The sequence below is a fragment of the Papaver somniferum genome, unplaced genomic scaffold (assembly GCF_003573695.1).
Source record: "Papaver somniferum cultivar HN1 unplaced genomic scaffold, ASM357369v1 unplaced-scaffold_104, whole genome shotgun sequence".
Lineage (NCBI taxonomy): Eukaryota > Viridiplantae > Streptophyta > Magnoliopsida > Ranunculales > Papaveraceae > Papaver > Papaver somniferum.
The window spans coordinates 2,537,721-2,560,774 of NW_020619270.1; the positions used below are offsets into that span (position 1 = coordinate 2,537,721).

General features: G+C 37.7%; 1 protein-coding gene across 8 annotated transcripts; it reads left to right on the forward strand.

The window, feature by feature from the left end:
- The first annotated feature begins 108 nt into the window (after nt 1–108).
- Nucleotides 109–3,490, forward strand: LOC113327566. 8 transcript variants are annotated; one of them, XR_003349028.1, is made up of 6 exons: nt 109–323; nt 465–504; nt 1,374–1,418; nt 1,681–2,107; nt 2,204–2,255; nt 2,943–3,490. XR_003349028.1 is itself a non-coding variant. In XM_026574742.1 (6 exons), the coding sequence occupies exons 1-5, from the start codon at nt 131–133 to the stop codon at nt 2,224–2,226; spliced, it is 414 nt and encodes a 137-aa protein (XP_026430527.1). In that variant the 5' UTR covers nt 109–130; the 3' UTR covers nt 2,227–2,255; nt 2,943–3,490. The 8 variants fall into 8 exon arrangements, 2 of the variants coding, with proteins under 2 accessions (XP_026430527.1, XP_026430526.1); XR_003349029.1 differs by having other exon boundaries at nt 1,681–2,042; XR_003349030.1 differs by having other exon boundaries at nt 1,681–2,042; nt 3,157–3,490.
- The last annotated feature ends 19,564 nt before the right edge of the window (nt 3,491–23,054 follow it).

The following is a 23,054-nucleotide window of genomic DNA, read 5'->3' on the forward strand; positions in this document are numbered from 1 at the left end:
TTCTAAAATTGTTGAAAAGTGCAAGAGACAAATCGTGGCCGAGAATCATTCCCATTTTTATGCCCTGGTCCAACGGTGTAGACACAGTTTTCTTTCTTACAAAAACAAATGGTTTTTATTCCCTCAATGAATGCTGGGAAAGAAAACGGCGCTGAAAAAACATAAAGTCTCTACCGTTTCATTTCGTCGTCATTCAATGGAAATGAACTCGACCATAAATTTGCACACCGACTGTTTTTCTTTTCTTGGTGCACTTCAAATTGAGGATCCACGATCTCTTGAGGGTGCGCTTGAAGAATCTGTCAAATCCATTATAATCCCAGGTATGTAAAATTAGGGATCTTATTATTTCTTTTCCCCATTTTTTCTGTTTTCATTGATCAATTTAGTTGTTCTACTTGGAAACTCTTTTCATTTTGATGTGTTTTTCAAAGATTTGATTTAACTCTTCTTTTGGTGATTAGGCTTTCTGCGTTTTCGCAGCACGCAATCAAGTTATTTCAGGTACCCTCACCTAATTTCTCAATGTCTCTTTCAATATTGGATTTATTTCATAATCATGTGGTGTTTGGTATTTTAGTTCAGAAGTTGATTATCTTTTTCATTTTGTTGCTTCTAAGCAGAAAGTTGAACTGTTTAATTCAGTGTATAGTTGCATTCATTTGAAAATTTAGTTTTAATTATTCTAATGTAGGGCTGTTTCTTATGAAATTGAAGCATAGTACTTGATTTGTGTTCTTCCTCATTACCATCTTCCATGGTAGATTTCTATTCTAATCTGGGTTTTGGTGATGAGTATTTTAAGTTAAGACCTCTGCAAGAATTTGGAACTTCACAATGGTAAAATTCAAAACTTTTCGCAATAACTGACAGTCTGACAGGGACTTGCTGCTACTGGATTCAGCAACATTAGCATTCAAAATTATATGCCAATGTCATTCTATGCAATTATATACCAAACAACAACAACCCAGAATCGTTATCAATAGAAAATAAAAATGAAATTTCCTGGCTCGGAAACTCTTCCACGGTAATTGAAATTTCTATGTTTGTGTGAATCTTCACGAGAATTTTGGATTTTAACTGAGATTTGAATGTTGTGCTATTTTATTCAATCTCAAATTACATGGCTTTATGTAATTTGTAGTTTCTATGGAGGTTTATACATTGATGCCATCTAACTTTGATATTTATGTTTCCCTTTAAGTTAAAGGACATATACTCTTAGTTTTGGTACAACAAATGTCCGGACTGAATCACAGTGTGCTATGAACTATATCGGAACTTAAGTTCTACTATCTAGGCTAAATTAGAGATTGATATCTAAAGTTGAGAACATTGTTGAAAATTGCATTTCATTCTCTTTATTGCAGAATGCCTACGTGCACCGTAATGGAACCACGACCGCAAGTACGAGAGTAAGTATATTATCCCGCCTATGCTTACTTGACGCGTAAGTATGTAATTTGTTTTGAAGTCAACTACTACTTTAAACTGCATTTATTTCTGGGTGATTCTTTTATTTTGTACCGTTCACAGAATTGTTAATCTGTATCTTGAATTTGATCAGTACTAATTTGGAATTTAAACTCAATGGATTTTGGTTACGTCCCTATCCAATGGGCAGTGTTATGGACGGTCTTGCCATAAAGACTGAAAGCATGGTTTCTGTGTTCGCAGCTTCCAAAATGGGGAAGTAAAATTCAAAGTCTTGGAACCTGGCGTTCCCAAGAGTCCCTCATGTCAACTAGCCGGCGAAGCTCTCCGAACAAATTCATGTACTTGCATTAAAGGTTTAAATTTATGTCTACTTCGCATTTTCGGAACCAAACATATTGAGGGCTTTTGTTTATACACTTATCACAAGTGATGCTATTTTTTCGTTCAAAAGTTGATTGGCAGGAAGCATGAAATCTTTTTGTCACCAAAATAAATTGAAAGAGGGTATATTTTCGTTGAAAATGTTATAGTTTTTTTGGATTAGATGTTTCAGATATCTCTTCTTTGTAGTTAACTTGGATGGCACAAGTGTCTTTTTCAAGGTAAGTTTTAAAGTTGAAATCAGTTGGTGGACTCTTAACCTATACAGATTCTGCTACTTTTGTTAGTAAGTTTAAGTTCAATAATCATCATGTAACTTATTTAGATGAACTGCATTTGACAATTTGATCGTAATATCAACAACGTTCTTTACAAATTTCAGGCATCTTGGAAAACGGCAGATAATTACATTGATCTTCCAAGGGAGCAACTCGGTAAGGACATACGAACTTAGGCATTTTCCTATTCACCCGCATTGTTTCAGCATTAAATTTATCGTTTGTGATTGTTATTTTCCCTTCTTTATTCGACTTGGGTTGCAATAACTTTCTAGGAACATATTTTTCATCTTTACCTGGGCACTTTTATACATATTGATTGCCTTCTTGAATTTGGAGTAGGTTGGAGGTATGATTATTTGAAACCAAGTGGACTGAACAATAAAATTTAGGAAACATGTCTAACCAAAATCAGAAAATCGTGATTCTATAATCAATGTACCGGGTGCATTACTTATGCCGATATATTGATTTTTAAATTCCATCTACCTGTAGCATATTGTAGCCATATCATGAGCTAAAACTTTATGGCATTAAACAAGGTTGATAATTCAGGTAAGCAACCAAACAAATATTTGACTTTCTTACAAAAAGATTATTCTCCGGTTTATATCACATTCAAACTGTGACGTCGGTCAAACCAGTTTGGCCAGAGAAGTTGGTCGCAGGTCTGTTGCAGGGTGTAAACTCCTACTTCTGAAAGAACCTTTTTGTGTTATTTAAATGTCTTTGTTTTGTATACTAAATATCTATCTAAATTTACATGGCTGCCAGGTTGCTAAACAAATTTTTGCTTTCTAACATTAAGGTCATTCGGTTTATATTTTCTTTTTTTATACACAGATAAACATGGTGGAGTTTTTAATTTTAAGTAATCTAATCTATTAAGAGATGGCTAGGGATATGCTTCTTACCGGAATGGCTTAAAAGTTAAAAGTGATGTCTATTCTATTTGCAATCCTTTATGTTTTGAATATACTCATTTGCATGTCTATTTATAAACTATTCAAATGCTCAAGCAATCTAAAGGGGTTTCAACTACTTATGTTGTGTACAGAGGGGCTAATCATACTACTACATATTACTGCATTGGTAATTGTCTGCCCAACAACAATATTATGTGCAGAAGATTGAACAATAAGAATATTTGACATTGTATTCTCTTCTTCCTTTTTTTGGGTCAAGGGTAAAATGTAACATTTCTAGAATTTTGGTCAGCTCTCCACTACATGAAATACTTGACGAAAGTGGTCTCTTCTGTTTTGGGGTTTATTGTAACTTAACATTTTTCTTTAACTTTGGTTATTTGAAGATTCTGAACTTCTGAACATACCTTTTGTATGGAAATAAACTAAGGATTTTTTTGTGTGCTAATAATAAATTACCTGAAATGATGGTCTGCGCACAATATGATATGGTTTTTTCTCTATTATTTTTCATCAATTTATCCGCTCAGTCCCATTCATTAAAATTTACCCTCTCATAGTCTCATTCATTAAGTTTTTTGTAAAGTTGAGTAGAAAAAACCAGGTTCTCCATGCATAAAAACTCATTGAAATTTAACGAAGATGTTGAAGTTTATTTCGGGAATTCTTCATATATTTTAGTTTTTATATATTTTTTTTAGTTTGATTTCTGCGAAGCCCGATTTTTTCTTTGTATGGCTTCTTAGCAGTAAAGAGTGTATATTAGTGGATCAAGGAAAGAAACTTCTAAGATTGAATTTGATGGACAGGTGGAGTGAACATGTAAATGTGGAAACCCGATAATATATATTTCTTCCAAGAGGGTCTTAAATTTACAATGTTCATTGGAGAGTTGTGCCAGAAACCTATATTTTGTGATTCGTACTGTAGTTTAACCAACACACCCTATCAATTTTCAATGATTCTACATCCGCCGTGAGCTGGATACCGGGATAATTTTGGGTGACTCTGCCTTGGAGGTCCACTCTAGAGTTTAGCAAGGGCAGTCTGCTAGGATTGGGTGGGGCCCACCATGACTGAGTCATACGAGATTATCCCCGATACCAACCTCACGTTAGATTAATCATTTTCCATCGATTTTATTAGAGCCCTGATTTTGGGCACAACTAAATCTTTCTAGGCATGCAAAACAATAGTCTCATCTTGGGTGACCTTATAAGGGGTACCCTATGGGTAGTTCAATTACCTATATACCCTTAATACAAAAATCTAAAATCAGTTTTCTAAAAAATCAAAATCAGTTTCCCTTAACATCTCTTCTTCCTCCTCTAGCCGAACTCTTCCCCCTCCTGCGAAAAAAAAGTTCATCATCGTGATTAATTGTCGATTCGTAAAATTTTGATCGTAGGTTAAACTCAACCACATAATGACTCGTACAAAGAAAAGTAGGGACTAGGCAAACCAAATCGTCTTCTAATCCATCAATTGAAGAAGAAGAACCAATTGAAGATGAAGGTGTAGAAACTGAAAATCAACCACCAATTGAACCAGAAATTAAACCAACTGCATCTCCAACTCCGGAAATGAGGATAAGAAAGTAAGTTTTACAAACCCAATCTCCTATTTGCTGTTTTTCATCGATTAAATGACGGTTACAGTGTTGGGTTCGGCTCAAAATTGAGTTGCGTTTTTAGCCGAAATGTTTTTCATAAAAGCTTCCTGTGAGTGTATATGAACAGTTCGGCATGAAATTTCATGAAATTTCAAACCGAACCTAGTCACAGATAGAGATGCATAGGGGTTCGGCGTATTCGATAATCATAATATGTGCCGAACCTAGCACATTTACGAGGTTCGGCTATTACGATATTCTCAATATGTGCCGATTCAATAACAATATTTTAACCCAAAAAATAACAAATTGATGTTCGGCTCATACGATTTTAGAAATATAAGTCGAACCAGTAATTTTTTTTTTCTGCGCTATTCAGGATGTTGTTCGGCTTACTATGAAACTTTCATATAAGCCGAACTAGTGTCTAGCAAAAGGATTGGAATTGAAAATTATAGGTTCGGCGCATGCAGTAAACAGATTCAGTGAGCCGAACCGTTCATCAATTGGTAGATTCGGCTCATAGATGTGAACCGAACCTCAACCTGTTTTGCCGAACCATGATCCAAAAAATCATCTAAACAACCTTTATAATTCTGAAAATTATCTTAATCACTAAACAAAATATTTAATCACTAATCAATATTACTAACACTAATACGTAAAGGGGAGATTTGTCATTAAAAAAAATTTGGGTTAAAAGGTTATCTGATTTTGCTATTTCACAACCTTTTTTGTCTTTATTCAATATGCCTAGAAAGTTTTTGGTATGCCCAAAAAAAGTTCTTTTATTAACCCCTCTAAACTTGCCACACAAATTGTAATGAACCTACCACAAAACAGTTTCTCATAAAATAATTTTATTTTCGGAGGGTTCCACGGCATTCAGATGGGCTTGGGTCCACTATCTTCAAAAAGATTCCACCATATTGGAGTTGCATGATTTTATAATGTCGATGGTATAGTAGGTATGGTTTTACAGTTTCAACTTTCGAATACAACAGTAAAATATCCCCAATTTTTGGAGGTAGTATCTGGTGTACAAGAAAACTCATCGATAATTGATCAAATCCTGGACCGTTACGGTACGGATCATATTCTCGTACAATACAAAGAAATAGGCAGAAAAGTATGCATATCTAGGGTACATCCCTTACTATAATGACACCTCCCAATAATAAGTAATTTTTGTGTATTGATTTTACCTTGTGCCTGATTGTTTGTAGTAAATATATAACATGACATTTTTTGGTTTATTTTTTTTTGATTTTTCACGTATTTTAGCCGAGATTATTTTATTAATAAGACCATCAACCACAACTTCTAATTTATAATGTTACTTATTTTGTAGCGACACAAAATTAACGTAGCCTATTGCTACTCATCAACCGCCGCCACCACTACAAAACCATTTAATACCATTTATTTCTCCACCACAACCGCCGCGTCCTCCCGTTGGCCGTTTGGCATACCTCTAATTTTAAATCACACACATCATGAGTAAAGTTTTGATTGAACAAACTTAGGTTGTTAATTAATTTATTCAATTATATTTTTTATTGTTATATACTCTGTTGTATTGCAAACAATTTTATTTTAACCTGTTTTTGAATCAAGATGAAATCAATATTCTATTTCTACTAAGTCTAAACAAATATGAACGAAAAATTGGTTCTTGAGAAAATCTCACATTTCTAGACCAAAAAGTTTTGAATAGATTGAAACCCCGACGACCGGTGATAGCCAAATTTTCATAATCTGGCTAATCACAAATTTTTGTAGCCAACTTTTCATATTATCACAAAATATGATATCTGTTTTTATCAATCTTGATGACCAACTACATCTTTCACGTCACAATTTTGCATGTTTTGTAAATATACAGAACTAATAATGTTCATGACTATTCACCAACATCACCACCATAAAACCACCCTTCGGCATTATTTTTTCCACCACCACTAATATTATCGCCTCTACCACCACCGCTTCTGCCAGCCACTATTTTTTCCACTACTAACCACTAATTTCTATTGATATAATTTTTATTAAAATTATTTATTAATGTAAAAATACATATTTATTAGATTAATTAAGAGGACATTAAATGATGAAAAATTAATAAATTATTCATTATGAGAGATTAATGAGACACTAATTAATAAAACACTCATAATGATTAATTTTAGTTAAAGCAAACCACAATCATGGATTTAGCTTTCCCAAAAATGAATCCGGACCACTCTTTAACTTGCCTAAGTTGTCCAAACTATGCTTTATAAGGGAGAAAGTATTTATTAAGACAATCATAAGTCATTTATAAGAAAATATTAATAAATATGTAATGATGAAAATATATTTATTAAGATAATTTTAAAATATTTATAATGAAAGACTAATAAAATATTTAATGAAAGTTCATGTTAATAAAATATTTATTATGAGAAATTAATGATATAAACAACCACAACCATTGATTTAGCTTCTCCCTAAATAAATCTTGGCCATTCTTTATCTTGCCTAACTTATCCAAACCTTGTTTTATATTCTAGGTAACACTTGCATCATTTAAGTAAGAACTGAATGAGATATAGGTATTCGAAAATGGCTCGTCAAAACTGAAAAATACGAAAATAGCCCCTCGTGGCCATCTTGATGAGCGATTTTAGGTATCTTCTAGTACGAATTTGATATTAAGTTAGTAAGCATAATTTGTAGAGAACAATCTCATGATTCCAATGGGATACTAAGGACCCATTTTTATTAAGTTACTGGGTATCACCGGGGCCTTACGGCCCCGGATCAACCTTCCAAGTTGTTGCTTAAATCTGCATTTAAGCAGGTTTTAGTACAACTTACGTCGCGAAGGTAACTTAACGTATCAACTTTATCTTCCGTTTTTATGCATTCATAACCCGTATATCTACATTGTAATTAGCTTTAGCACCATCCATTTGGTGTGGATCTGAAAATCCAATTGCTTTTGTTTGGTATTTAAGGTAATTCCATTCCGTATGAACGGATCAGTAAACGCCTAATAACATTAGTGTTAATAGTTTCAGCAAATACGTATCTTAAAAAAACATCACTCACTTATCTCTGGTTAGTTTTAAACCAATCATCATTATTGAAGACCGAAATAGAGAAATCAAAATAAAAGATTAATTTATGTTGGAGAAACAAATGAGGTGACATTTCTATAAAATATATTTCAATATACTTCGAAAATAATTTAATGCAGAGGTGCTCAAATTGAGTCGACTCCATAAAAAATTAAATTGGTGGTGTTTTATTAAAATATCGTATAAATTTAAAAAGTACAGTATGATATTCTGTTTTAGCAAAGCAGATGTAGTTTACTTGACATTTGATTGCGAGCATATCTTACACTACAATAATCCAATCATTATAGAACCACAAAATTTTCTCTGGCACGCATTTTTGTTCTACATGTTTTTCCAGCCCTCTCACGGTTTGCAATATAATCTCATAATTTATGTTTCACATAATTATGGTAGCCCTATCTAGGAATGAAGTGGTGTAAATTATATGCTATATCACTCATCTTCTCATTTTGTTGGTTTATATACCTTATTTTATAGGTTTTTTTTTGATTCATCTAGTTTAGCGAACTGTGTAGATTGTTTGAAATGTTTTTTTTTTAGGTATTTGGATACTTCACATGTGATTGCGACCATATCTTACAATACAATAACTCAAACATTGTAGAAGCATATTATTCCGCCAGGCGCACTCACGGTTTGTAATACAATCTCACAATTAATGTTCCACATAATTATGATAGCTCTATCTAGGAATGAAGTGGTGTAAATTATATGTTATATCATTCATTTTGTCCTTCTGTTGGTTTATATAGCCTATTTTTTTTATGTTGGCTTTTAATTCATCTAGTTTTAGCAAACTGTGTAGACTGTTTGAAATGTTTTGTATTTTTCTTGGTATTTTTGAGTTGGGTACAAACCCGTAAGTATATTTGTGGTGTGCATGTATATTATTGTGAACATTGATTTTTCACCTCAACAAGCCAGTTTTTCCGCTGGAAGTACTAACCCTGTAACTTGATTTTAATCATCGTACTTTAAAAAATTTCACAAAATCATACCGTAAGCAACTACTTAATAAATTCTTAAAATAGTTATTCATCGAAATCCAGATATTTTGTTTATCTTGGGTTAAAAAAAAACTATATATTGATCTGGTTGTATTGGCTGTGAATTAGCTCATTACATGTAGTTTGCAACTCCTGTGGCCCGAAGCGTCGAAACTTTTAAAAACAAATACTACAAACATGTAATAGGTACTGTCAGTGCAACCATCTATTCTCTGTTCCATTGTTGATTCTATACATGTTTATGCTTTAATTTTGTTTAATGCAACCACTTACCCTTTATTACATTGTTAAATATCCAAGCATCGTGAAAAACTATACCCGGTTATTGTGAACATTGTGTTTCCACCTCAGTAAGTCCGATTTGTTGTTGAAAGTACTGATCTTATAGGAAGTACTTACCCTGTAACTCGATCTTAATCATGGAAATTGAACAAAGGTCACAAACCATAGGATAAATAGTTACTCGGAGATGAATGACTTGCTACATCCCAACTTCACCTACACTTGGAGATATTAACTCGAATACTCTACCTTATATTAAATGTGATATAAGATGAGTATCCAAACAAAGTGCTGGTTGCAATGAGCAGTTAAAGCTTGACTGAACTTTGACGGGTGTTCTAAGCTGTTGGGAACACACCTGAACCCATTTAATAACATAGTTGTTAAGCAAAAAACTGCAAAACATTATGGTCTAAGCTACCGTCGGACTACTGGCACTATGGTAAATAATAGAATATTATCGTAAACTAAATTTTCAAAGAACTGATTGGCCCAACAGTCTGTAATAAGCACCACCCAAGAAATCAAAAAAGTTAACTTGATTTTCCATAGGTACCGTTATTATAAATACTGCACTTCAGGTAATTTTTAGGGAATATCATCAATAATCCTTAAAAAAAGATAAACATAGATTTATAATCCATTAAGTATGCCAAGATAGAACAATAACCCAAAATATTAATTTTAAAAATAAATATTAAACAATGTAACTGAACCTTAATGTAGAAGCTAGTACTGAAAAGAGTTATCAAATCTTCTAAGAATCCTATTTTTAGAAGAAATAGATACAGCTAAACCAATCCATTATTCTTCATATTTTTATTGAAAAATCATCGGCCACCTACTATTCACTATAGGAGTCTACTTTCTTTTGCGGTCTTCGTAGAGTCTTTTTGGCTGCTTTGCTTCCTTGTCATTACTTAATGGACGTTTCCTACCCTATTATACATCTCTTCGTCCTTATCTTTGGTAGTATGTGTAACATTCTTTCCGCGACCTGGACCATATGGAGAAAAAGAGCTTCACATCCTTGTCATTACTTAGAAGAAAAAAAATGCTTTAGTACAAATTGCTTGCAGAGCTTCCTGGCATCCCGTATCAGCATATGAATCCTCTGATACTCCTTCTGGATTGAATACTTTTTGGACCGTAAAATTCTCAGATTGGTCGTTTATATTGTAATCCTGGATTACCAATTTGAAGGAAAAAAAAGGTGTGGTCGTTGATTTCGCCGAACCACCTATGTGCTTTTTCTCCCTTGTTAATTTGTATTTGGTAATAAATAATATGGTGAGCATATGTTCACGGTACATTTATCTATTATCAAGTTAATTGTTCATGCTAATATGTCGTTACCTCATTGAATTTTTCCAGGTAATCTACATGTTCTTTCACATTGCATTTCATCAACTTTTCTTCTATCTTTCCCATCACCGTGAAGACTGCAGTATCTTTTTCATCCTTTACATCCAAATTTAATTTATACCTGTGTATATTTTAAGGCGTTACTAAGTCTCAATATATTGTCCATCCATATATAAAAAACACGACATTCATTCTCACCATGGTATGTCCACTTCAAAAAACAAATTTCACTTTCTACACCATGTTTCCTAGTCTTCGTCATACTCAACCTTTTTACTATATGTGCTACATGCCATATACTACCATTCTTTATTCTCAACTAAGCATAGTACCTTTGCCTTGCATGAATGTTTTTTCGTACCATTTACTCGGAAAAACTCACGTTTATATATGTTTTATTCTAGCAGGTAAAAAATTAAACTAAATACACGCTTACCATATTTTCACTGTATTGTATCATATCAGTTGCTTCCTGTATAGTCTTTCTGTTTTCGTTAGAATCATCCGGCTGTAGAGAGCCAGTCCTTGTAATTTCGTTGTCTCCTAATTTAAGCCTGGATAAATTAATTTTCAAATTTTCAAATGTAATGAATGTCATATCGTCTATCTTCTATTATGCACACTTACTTTTTCTTAAATTCATTGACATCTGGTATGTCGAGATTGATCAACACTCTAGATGTAGTGGTTGTAGCTAATGCTAGTGTACCTATTGCAAGGTGTAATTATATGCCAGATGAACAAATAAATGTTAATGTCGGCACATGACGTGGTTAATTAGTAGAGGATCACTAACCTCGAAACTTGCTTACAAACTTTCCTGCAATAATTACAATTATCGAAGTATTTTTGTGTCCTTCTATGACACCATGTTCTATTGAGATGCACCTTCCCCCATAGAGTTACCTTCATATCAACTCATTTTTTTTAATAATATAAGGTTAATCATCAATTTATTAAGGGGTCCTAGTCCATAATCTAGACACCGCGATTGCTCGTGGTTCCCTTCATCACCCATGTACTCAACGTGATATGAATTTTAAAACAAAGTTGCTTACTTTGTATCTTCAATGACTATCTCTCTCATTTTAGATTCGCTGGACCCTTTTTGACCATTGAATGCCACCATCGCAATATCTGAAACAGATTTCAATCTCCCAACAATGTTATCAATTATATGTATCTTATTGTTTTGGGGTAAAAACTGATTCTGTTGTTTTTGGTAATTTGGGGTGTGTTGATGAGAAACGAGTTCAAACCCTAAACAAATGCATTGCACGGAAATGCTTTTAGGTTCGAGAAATCAATCTGTAAACTCTAGCCTAAACCAAGAAATGGCCGTTCCAGATTCAATTCGGTCACAAGGTAAAGGAGAAGGGTTGATCTTAGGGAGGAAAGCAGAGAAGGTGTTTGAAATCAGAGTGTTGAAGGTGTGGCTGTTTATGACTTGCGTATCAGAAAATGGTTTCTGGCTACTCGTGTTGATAACACTTGTGTTCTTCGTGTTGTTGTTGAAATAGGCTGAAAGCCTATTTATACAAGTCATTGAGCACAAAAATCTGATCTCTTAGGAAGTGGAGGAGATTGAGTGATGGAGTAGTGGGGTTGTGTAGGTGGTGGTGATTGTCATGTTTCCACTATGAAAGAAAATCGGTCACCCTTTCACCCACTACTCTCATTACTGCTAACCGTACGTCTTTTCCTTATACTTTCTCGTAATGGGCGCGTTGCACGCTGCATGCTGTAAACCGCCAGACCAATACCCCAGTGAGCATCCCCCAATTTGTGACATGTTTGATGTCTCGAATGAGTGGGTCAAGTCGTGGGACCTGCCACGGAGAATAACACATGATACTATTAGGTGAAACAACTAAGTTGTTTATGAGGCCAAAATATGTATGTATTCGATGATGTAAAGCAACTCAAATTAATCGATGTGTGTGAAGCATCGTTGTTTTTGAGCTTGATTGAATAAGTCTCGGATAAGCGTCTTAAAGGAGGCAAAATGATCGACCATCTTTGGGTGATCGTTTGGTGATTCTAGGGACAGACCATTACTTAGCCGATCGCTGCTCGTGGAGAAGGGATGGCCGATGATTTCTATGCTAGTTTGTTAGTTTGCTAGAAATAAATCTATGTCGTCCAACCAGGATAGCAAAGTTGGGTGGACGAGATGAATTGCGGCAGTTATATGTTGCCGCTGATGTAATTCAGGGTTTGAAAGCCGTGTGGCCCTCCCCTCCTTGGGCGTGCGTTTCGAGGCATTGAGCCTTAGGCCGAACAGGTCGATCGACCATGTGTGAAGGTGGCTCGCTGGTGTGCACATTGATATCTTCTGGACCATCTAGAATTAGATCTAAGCCATTCAAATAGGCTGGCGAACATGGATGGTCATGATCGATTTGCGGCAGTGACATACAGCCGCAAACGCCAATTAGGGTTTCAAAGTTGCGCGTTCACCCTACTTTGGCTGAACGATTCTATGTGTTCCAATCTTGCTATGAGCAAGCCGATCGACCAACGATGGAGTTGGGTCGACGGTGAACGCGTTAGCATCTCGTTGGTTTCCTGAAATTGAATCTAGGCCGTCCAACTAGGCTGGCGAAGATGGACGGCCGTGATTGATTTGCGGCAGTAATGCGTTGCCGCAAACGCCAATTAGGGCTTCAAAGCATCCGCGTCCACCCTAGTTCAATCGAACGATTTGGTGTGCTATTAACTTCCTATGAGCAAGTCGATTGGTAGGGGATAATATTGGGCTGGTGGCGAACGCATTGGTACTTCCTTGATCGTTTGGAGTGCGATCTAAGCCGTCCAACTAGGCCGGCGAAGTTGGACGGGTATGATAGCTTTTGAGACCGTTTTTTACGGTCTTAACTCGTTCAAGCTATTCTTGTACAACGTGATCGCCCATGTTTGGGATCGGCGTTCAAAGCACTTTGTGGCCGCGGGAATGGGACTCGATCGGCTAGGGCACTAGTGGGCCCGCCGGTGGTCACTGCGTTGATTGCCTAATTTTGTTAGGAGTTAGCTATGCTTGTTAAATCGTGCGGCCAAGTTGTGTGGCCATGATTATTTTTTGAGACTGATATTGACAGTCTAGATTTTCTTTAAGAATAAATATGTGTTTGATCACGCTAACTTTAATTAAAAGTGTGTGAAAGCGTTGATCTCTTTGTCAGAAAGATGTAGCATGTATGAGTATTTTTGCGCAGATCCCAATACTTGCACTTTGGGAGATTCATGCTACTCTGCTGAGAGTGAGCATTAATCGTCATGTCATGTCAGTATTGAGAGTTCGGCTGAGAACATAGCGTGGAAAATACCAGGCGAGTCATGCATTAGTTAATAATGCTGGCATAAAAATAGAATTCACAGAATATTTGGGATTGCTACTGTGCACACCATTCTGAATGAATTTCATATACATATACTGAGTTTGTTCAATACATGCGTAAATAAAGAGGTTTGAGCACTCGTTACTTTCAAGTGTCCTTTATTCCTTTGCAGGATCACATCGCTAAATATAGGGTTTTACGATTTTGACCCCGAACTAAAAACCACCATCAACATTAAGTCCCCTGCTTAGCACGTAACGGTGACATTGTTGCGGGTAAGCACTAGATGGTGACAGACAAAGAAATTCACAAGACGAGGTCGATGCATATTACCAGGATAGAGGCTTGGCTTGGTTCTTGAGTAAGGCACGTTTCCTTTGCACGTCGGTTATCATCAGATATATAAGTTTCTACTTGATTGTTATTCCGTATCCAGAGCCTTTATACACGGCAAGTAGAGACTCCTTTTCTTTGCGGGATCTAGCTGATTTCCGGAATATAAAGAAGACGCTGAGGCTTTCTCCCATGCTTTTCTTCTTCGTTCCAGGTATTGCTCCATGTTCATTATGCAGTTTGGTTTTTGATTGATAATAACGATTTTTATTTACCAGTTGCCAGTATGATCATAACGTCCCTTTTTGCAGTGCATGATGGGAACTGCTGGTGATGGTTACTCTTTTACTTCTCCAGAGAAGAGCTTTGAAGTCGACAAACCCGAGGCTAGTGCGTTTGAGGAGGTGATGGTCAAAATAGATCCTCCGTTTCATGAAGCCGGTCGTGCTATACAGGATATGTATCTTCTGCAACTACGTTTAGTTCGGGAGCGTGCTCAGGCTTTCTTTACTTCGGACGACATGGAGGAAGAATGGAGGCGCATCGAAGCGTCTCAGATGCCAAGCGCGAGAGCTGAAAGGTTTGCGGCTCGGCTAAAGCGGCGAAGGATCGATCATGAGCGGCCTTCCAGTGAAAACAAGTATGATTACCCTGTTTGTAACAGAATCATCATCCTCGATTCTGACATGGACGAACCAGAGTATCCTCAGAAGGCTGTTGGGCCAGTTACTGAAGGAGAAATCGAAGTAGCTTCCGTAGAAAGTGTTGGAGCAACCGCCGGAGGAAATACTGAAGTGGATGCTGAAGGAATCATGGTAGCGGCATCCGGAGAAGATGTCGAAAAATCTTCTAAGGATGATGTCGGTGCATCTCCTGGAGGATATATTGAGGCAGTTATTGAGGAAGGCGTCGAAGCGGCATCAAAAGGGGAAGTCGATGCTTCCTGGAGTATGCAGGCTTGCGATGAAGGCGTTGCATCAGTTTCCAACAGTTTCTGTGACAATGTTGTTGATTCTTTCAATGACTAGATTTCCTTTTGTAGCTTTTATTCATTGTTGAACGTTTTCATAGTTTGTAGACATTCCTTTTTATGCTCCGCGTGACTGAGTTTCGGTTTAATTAAACAATGGTTCTCTATTCACATTACCTTGAGACCCAATTGTGACGCTCTCCAGTAAGGTCATCAATTCACGCATATAACCAGTGATGGGTTTTATGTGTACTGTCTTCGTGATGATTGCTCACGATTCCAAACAATGAAGGAGGATGCGATAATAGAAACCAGAGATTAACCACGAACCTGTTTCCAGTCGGCAGAGTTTTGCAAATCCCATTGTGGTGATGCTGCTTCATTGTTGGAGTAGATCGTTCTTCCAAGAGCTTTACCCTAATGATCATACGAATCCCCTTTGCCATTTTCTTCCTGTATATAGGCCTTCAATGTTTCTCGAAAGATATAGGATGTTTCTCTTTAGGATTTTGTTTTTTCTGGTTTGGACTGATGGGTACTGGTGAGGGTTTTAGGTTTGTTCAAGACTTATGTGTCATGATTCAGGAGTAAAGAGATTTCTAAAAGAAAATAATACTTTAATTAACTGACAAAATGAAAACCTAATTATGAATGCAAGCAGTGGAATCATTTTTGGAGGAATTACAAATATTGCATGAAAGAGGAAATTGCTGGAAGAAATATTAAAGAGAACGCTGGAGGAAAAGGTAGCACAACGTTTTAGGTGTGGAGGACGATGGAGGAAATGGTAGCTTAGCGTTTTAGGTGTTGTAGGCTTTGAGCCATCGTGAGTGAATCGTCACGCCTTCCAGTTTGTCCGCATTGATGAGCTTACAGTAACCGCCTAAGATAACATCTTCCACCAGGTATGGCTTATCCTCCCTTTTTGTAGGTGAATCAGACTGAGCGGTCATTTTCACCGTCACATCCCTAACTTGAAATGCGGTCGCCTTCATTACCAAATCTCCAATTTGAAATGGGTTTGGGCGTTGTACAACTACTTGATCCTTGGGCTTGCCGTCTTTGACCGAGACAGCTTCTAAACTTTTAACAAAGCGTTTGAAAGGACCAGCATCCCATTCACATCTCCTAGTGACGGACGGGTTGTTGATTGGAGAGAGTCTCTGAGACTTAGGAGAAGGAGGAGTGACCGATTGCAAAAAAGTTTGTTCGATGAGACTTACTTGGGTTCGGAATCTTCTAACGTATGATGATGGGCTCTCTCAAGGTAATTGTGTCACATCGGCAAGTTGTTGATACGACAATAGATAATCTTCGGGATTTGACGGCTTGTTGGTAATCCTTTCAGGTATAGACATTGGCAAGGGACACACTCCTAACTTTGATTTGTTGTTATCCACCCACGAGCGCCCCAGAATCATATCGTAGTTCGGGTAATATTTCACAATATAAAACTTACCGCGTGTCATAGCATATCCTATCTTGATTTCGAGGTCGATGTACCAAGCGTCTCTAAACTCTCCTTCATAATTTTTAATTATGGTTGGGTAATAAAGAACTTCCTGCTTCGAAATCTTTGCATCTTTCAGGGCCTTGACTGTGACAATGTTGAAATCAGGTGCTACATCAATCAGCGCGTTGTCAAACTCGACATCCTTCAAGCGAGCGAGGGTCAGGAGTCCCCAGTTACATCTCGCGTTTCCTAGGAAGGATTGAGGTTCAGGAGGAACTTCCTTAACTGGAAACATACGCTTGCCTGATACGACACGGTTAAGAGCCCCAAACATGTCTTGACGCTGTACCTTAGACAAATACAGAATTTCACATAAACGTTCCATCATAGACTGCACAGTCTTGTGAACAGAGTCCCTAGAAATCATGCAACTCCTGACAGGAAGAAGGTCCCTGTTGACTCCTTCATTTCCTAGTTGAAGTTCTCCCGCATCCACCTTCCCTTTGAAAATCCGCTTCAACTTGTTGCAGTCACTGGTCGGGTGATTGACGAACCTGTGATAACGCCAGTATTTGGGATTCTCCATCTCTTCTTTAGTTGGCGGACGTCTAAGATGAGGTAGCTTGATTGCATCATATTGTATCCATGCTTCCAGGAGTTCAATGACCTCATCTATTGGGAATGGGAAGTCTGGAGCAGCATCTCCAGCTTCAGGAGTTTTAGCCGTGGCTTTCCGGGATGGAGTCGTCTGCGCTGGCGCTGCGCGTTTGGGTTGTTGTTCCATTGCTGGAGCTTTCCTTTTTCCTCCTTCACCCACCACGCTTACAGAAGGACCGATGTTGTATTGTTTGTTGATAAGACGCCTGTTTCCTCGGGTTTCGTGCGCATCCTCACCCCTGGTCGTCCTGGCTCTTTCTAAAAGTGCCGGTGCAGTTGTAGTCGATCGTTTAGCAGCTTCATGAAGTTCAGAGAATGTATGGAAGCGCAAGTTTTCCAGCAAAGCACGATAGATTGGAACCATACCGTTAATGCACGACTCCACCAATTGTTGTTCGGTCACATTCGGGTCGTGACAATGCAAAGCTTGGATTCTGAATCTCTTGAAGTAATCGTTCGGATGCTCGTTGTTTCGCTGAAACATTCTTCCCAAGTCCGAGAAAGTGATTTGCTCGGACACGAAAAAATACTTCTTGTAAAAGACGGTGACCATCTCACACCAGTTCAATATGGTATTTGGTGCGATGTTGTTATACCAGGTGTATGCTCTTCCAGTAAGCGATTTTGAGAATTCTTTCAGGCGGAGGACGTGATTGTATTCGTGTTCTCCCAAAGATTCCAGAAAACGAGAAATGTGTTCGCGAGCGTTACCAGTACCATCATAAAGGAAAAACTGAGGAGAGGAATATCCTCTCGGTAGGGGATCTCTCTGCACATCAGGAGGATATGAAGGTTAGTGCTGGTGCAGGTCCACCGGGTTTTCCTTGCCTCGATTTTGGAGAAGTCGTTCCATATCCTCACGAGTGATGAAGTTGGATGGATGGTTCCTTTCTCATGGGCGTTCAGGAGAAATACAAGCTTCTTCATCTAGGTAAGGACGTCCTGCTGAAGCACTCGCGCCGGGCGTGTCGAAGGTACTCCTTGTTGGTTCCAGGGGCTGTCGTGACTCTTGTGGCAATTGTTCTGTTAATATCTTGAGGAAAGTGAGTACCTCTTTCTGAGTCGAAGCCATGTATGTCTGAGCCTTAGCGAGAATTTCTTGCCTCTCCATCAAATCGATAATGGTAATAGGAGGCTGGCCTCCTCTGATTCCTCCGACCCCTCGTCCTGACGGGGGAGTAGCAGCTGCTTTGGTGACGACTGGAGGCGTTACACTTGAAGAAATGTTGGGGTTTGCGGCTGCTCTGGCTCTGGTGATGGGAGGTGTTACCGAGGGAATATCTCCTGCTCCACTGGTGTTGGTAGTAGAGGACGTAGTTCCACGAGATGCATTGATCATATTGACAGGCTGTATGGTAGCGCCACTGACAGGGACATCAACGCCGAGAGTATTGTCAGTGCTAGTTCCATCGGAATTGGTCGCCGATCCAGACCTAAGATCCACCATTTTGAATTTTGAGAAAATTGAAATGAAATTGAAAATTGATTTTGCAAACGAGAGATTAATCTCCCGCTGTGGTCGCCAGTTGTTTTGGGGTAAAAACTGATTCTGCTGTTTTTGGTAATTTGGGATGTGTTGATGAGAAACGAGTTCAAAACCTAAACAAATGCACTGCACGGGAATGATTTTAGGTTCGAGAAATCAATCTGTAAGACTGTGGCCTAAACCAAGAATGGTTCCAGATTCAATTCGGTTACAAGGTGAAGGAGAAGGGTTGATCTTAAGGAGGGAAGCAGAGAAGGTGTTTGAAATCAGAGTGTTGAAGGTGTGGCTGTTTATGACTTGCGTATCAGAAAATGGTTTCTGGCTACTTGTGTTGATAACACTTGTGTTCTTAGTGTGGTTGTTGAAATAGGCTGAAATCCTATTTATACAAGTCATTGAGCGCAAAACTCTGATCTCGTAGGAAGTGGAGGAGATTGAGTAATGGAGTAGTGGTGTTGTGTAGATGGTGGTGATCGTCATGTTTCCACTATGAAGAAAAATTGATCACTTTTTCACCCACTACTCTCATTACGGATAATCGTCCGTCTTTTCCTAACACTTTCTCGTAATGGGCGCGTTGCACGCCGCATGCTGTAAACCGCCAGACCAATACCCTAGTGAGCATCCCCCAGTTTGTGACATGTTTGATGTCTCGAATGAGTGGGTCAAGTCGTGGGACCTGCCACGGAGAATAGCACATGATACTATTAGGTGAAACAACTAAGTTGTTTATGAGGCCAAAATATGTATGTATTCGATGATGTAAAGCAACTCAAATTAATCGATGTGTGTGAAGCATCGTTGTTTTTGAGCTTGATTGAATAAGTCGCGGATAAGCGTCTTAAAGGAGGCAAAATGATCGACCATCTTTGGGTGATCGTTTGGTGATTCTAGGGACACACCATTACTTGGCCGATCGCTGCTCGTGGAGAAGGGATGGACGATGAATGTTATGCTAGTTTGTTGGTTTGCTAGAAATAAATCTATGTCGTCCACCAGGCTAGCAAAGTTGGGTGGACGAGATGAATTGCGGTAGTTATATGTTGTCGCTGATGTAATTCAGGGTTTGAAAGCCGTGTGGCCCACCCCTCTTTGGCGTGCGTTTCGAGGCATTGAGACTTAGGTCGAACAGGTCGATCGACCATGTGTGAAGGTGGATCGCTGGTGTGCACATTGATATCTTCTGGACCATCTAGAATTATATCTAAGCCATTCAAATAGGCTGGCGAACATGGATGGTCATGATCGATTTGCGGCAGTGACATACAGCCGCAAACGCCAATTAGGGTTTCAAAGTTGCGCGTTCACCCTACTTTGGCTGAACGATTCTATGCGTTCCAAGCTTGCTATGAGCAAGCCGATCGACCAACGATGGAGTTGGGTCGACGGTGAACGCGTTAGCATCTCGTTGGTTTCCTGAAATTGAATCTAGGCCGTCCAACTATGCTGGCGAAGATGGACGGCCGTGATTGATTTGCGGCAGTAATGCGTTGCCGCAAACGCCAATTAGGGCTTCAAAGCATCCGCGTCCACCCTAGTTCAATCGAACGATTTGGTGTGCTATTAACTTCCTATGAGCAAGTCGATTGGTAGGGGATAATATTGGGCTGGTGGCGAACGCATTGGTACTTCCTTGATCGTTTGGAGTGCGATCTAAGCCGTCCAACTAGGCCGGCGAAGTTGGACGGGTATGATAGCTTTTGAGACCGTTTTTTACGGTCTTAACTCGTTCAAGCTATTCTTGTACAGCGTGATCGCCCATGTTTGGGATCGGCGTTCAAAGAACTTTGTGACCGCAGGAATGGGACTCGATCGGCTAGGGCACTAGTGGGCCCGCCGGTGGTCACTGCGTTGATTGCCTAATTTTGTTAGGAGTTAGCTATGCTTGTTAAATCGTGCGGCCAAGTTGTGTGGCCATGATTGTTTTTTGAGACTGATATTGACAGTCTAGATTTTCTTTAAGAATAAATATGTGTTTGATCACGCTAACTTTAATTAAAAGTATGTGAACGCGTTGATCTCTTTGTCAGAGAGATGTAGCCTGTATGAGTATTTTTGCGCAGATCCCAATACTAGCACTTTGGGAGATTCATGCCACTCTGCTGAGAGTGAGCATTGATCGTCATGTCATGTCAGTATTGATAGTTCGATTGAGAACATAGCATGGAAAATACCAAGCGAGTCACGCATTAGTTAATAATGCTGGCATAAAAATAGAATTCACAGAATATTTGGGATTGCTACTATGCAGACCATTCTGAATGAATTTCATATACATATACTGAGTTTGTTCAATACATGCGTAAATAAAGAGGTTTGAGCACTCGTTACTTTCAAGTGTCCTTTATTCCTTTGCAGGATCACAACGCTAAATATAGGGTTTTACGATTTTGACCCCGAACTAAAAAGCACCATCAACACTTATGTACGGCGCATGGAATATTAAAAGGTATTTTGGTTCATACTAAGATGGATGTGGTGTCGGTCAATTATTTCGATGCACTTTTGATATCTACGAAATTAAATTTGTGTTCAGGTTAGCTCGATTCTTCACTTTGGTGAACCTGTTAAACCACAAAACATATTTATAGTTAACAATTATAAAATTTCCCTTTGAGGCATAGAGATTCAACCTTTTGATTCCCTTTTACCAATTGGCTCTGTAATATTTTTGATTAGTGTCATGCGTCGTGTAGTCTTCGACATTTTACACAAGATTTTTAACTTGGTATGTTATGTGGAAACACTTTCAAATATCATCAGTATGCTTTTGTTATCTAGGTATCACCATTGATACAGTCCATGATTTGTTATCTATGTATATCGCTAATGATAATCCTTTGTTGCTTTCTTATTCGCTGATCCCAGGATAATTGAATAATGTCCATTGAATAAACGTGAACATCATCCACCCATTAGGTGAACGTAACAGTTAAATTACAATGTGACTTATATTGATCGTGTCAGATATTTTTTATCTAACAACTTAGAACATGCAAGGGACCTATGAAAAGTGAAACCTTATAATACCAAATTAGTATTATATTCTAAGTAACTCAGTATGATCTTGGATCCCTGAACAACAACTATGTCCCATGTGTATTCGTCAACAATACAATTACTTGTTAGATGATCTAATTCTTGACATCTGGTTGTTGATAATATGTTTTCTTGATAACTCTTGACATTCAACATATGACAAAGATCAAGATCCCCTCATGCATATTTTTATTTTAATCATCATATAACTCTTGCGTCAATGTTTTTCAATAAATGTCATAATAATACTAATAACATACATGTTAATGTGACAATTAAAAATTTATGATTGATTGGGTTGGAAGTGACAATACTTGCGTGGTTTGTCTTACTTCAATTACATACAATTAGTTACATACAATTCCGTCATTCATTATGCTGACAATAAATTGGATATCCAACTTCATCCGAGAACATACAACAACCTTTAGTTAACCTAGTGCATTTTTCTTTTTCTATATAGGGAGATTCGGTTTGTACAACCACGTGGACATTGGACGATACATTTTCTTAGCATTTGAGAAAAAAGTTGGATTAGCTTTTTCATCAAAAATTTAGCACAAATAAATTTGTGAATCTGTTCCACCATTCAGATTTTTTTAGATTATTCAAGACTTTGAAAGAAAGAAAAAATAATATAAGGTAACAGATGTTTTGGAATTTAAGGTAACCGATGTTTTGGAATTTACTCGTGTACACATATGCAAGATGACCCGAAAAAGTTTCTTCCTAGATTATTTCATAAAAAGATATGTTTTCAACTTAAAACACGGATTGGGGCGATCGGAAGCATATTCATATCATAGATGTTCATCCTCGATTTTCGGCCAATTCAGTTTCACAATCATCATTAGAAAGATATATGGGTGATGATTAAAACGTGTTATGCCTACCATTCAACTTCAATAGATCTCGAAAGTATGTCTAGCAGAAATTCTTGAAAAAGTTTTCTCACTTTAAAAACAGGAAAATATTCATTTGAGTGTCCAGAAAATGAAAACCATAAAATAAAATAAAAATTAGGTTAATTAAGCTTTGTAAATTGTCCAGCATCTGAATCTCAAACTTTTTTTTTTAGGTTACCAATTATTTTTACCGTAGAAAAATAAAAAAGGAACATATTGTATGGTCGACTGCGTAATACATGTTTCTAGTACTTTGTTGAAATGCCCACCATAACATATCTACACATGAATAAAATTTTGTAATTGAGTCAAAGATCAAACATTGGAGGAGAAGGTGAAATTTTAACAGATTCGTGCTTTCTCCAGCTCATATTTCATGTGCTTTGGGGCTTGGCACGCTTAAGTGAATCTTAATTCAGTTTGAAAACGACCAAAAACAATAAGTGGATTGTTCATC

Bases quoted from the DNA above. Each gene is read 5' to 3' on its own strand.
- LOC113327566 (XM_026574742.1), top strand. From the start codon at position 131: ATGCTGGGAAAGAAAACGGCGCTGAAAAAACATAAAGTCTCTACCGTT. The intron at 324-464 runs GTATGTAAAATT...TTTGGTGATTAG, and splicing joins CAAATCCATTATAATCCCAG to GCTTTCTGCGTTTTCGCAGC. The intron at 1,419-1,680 runs GTAAGTATATTA...CTGTGTTCGCAG, and splicing joins CCACGACCGCAAGTACGAGA to CTTCCAAAATGGGGAAGTAA.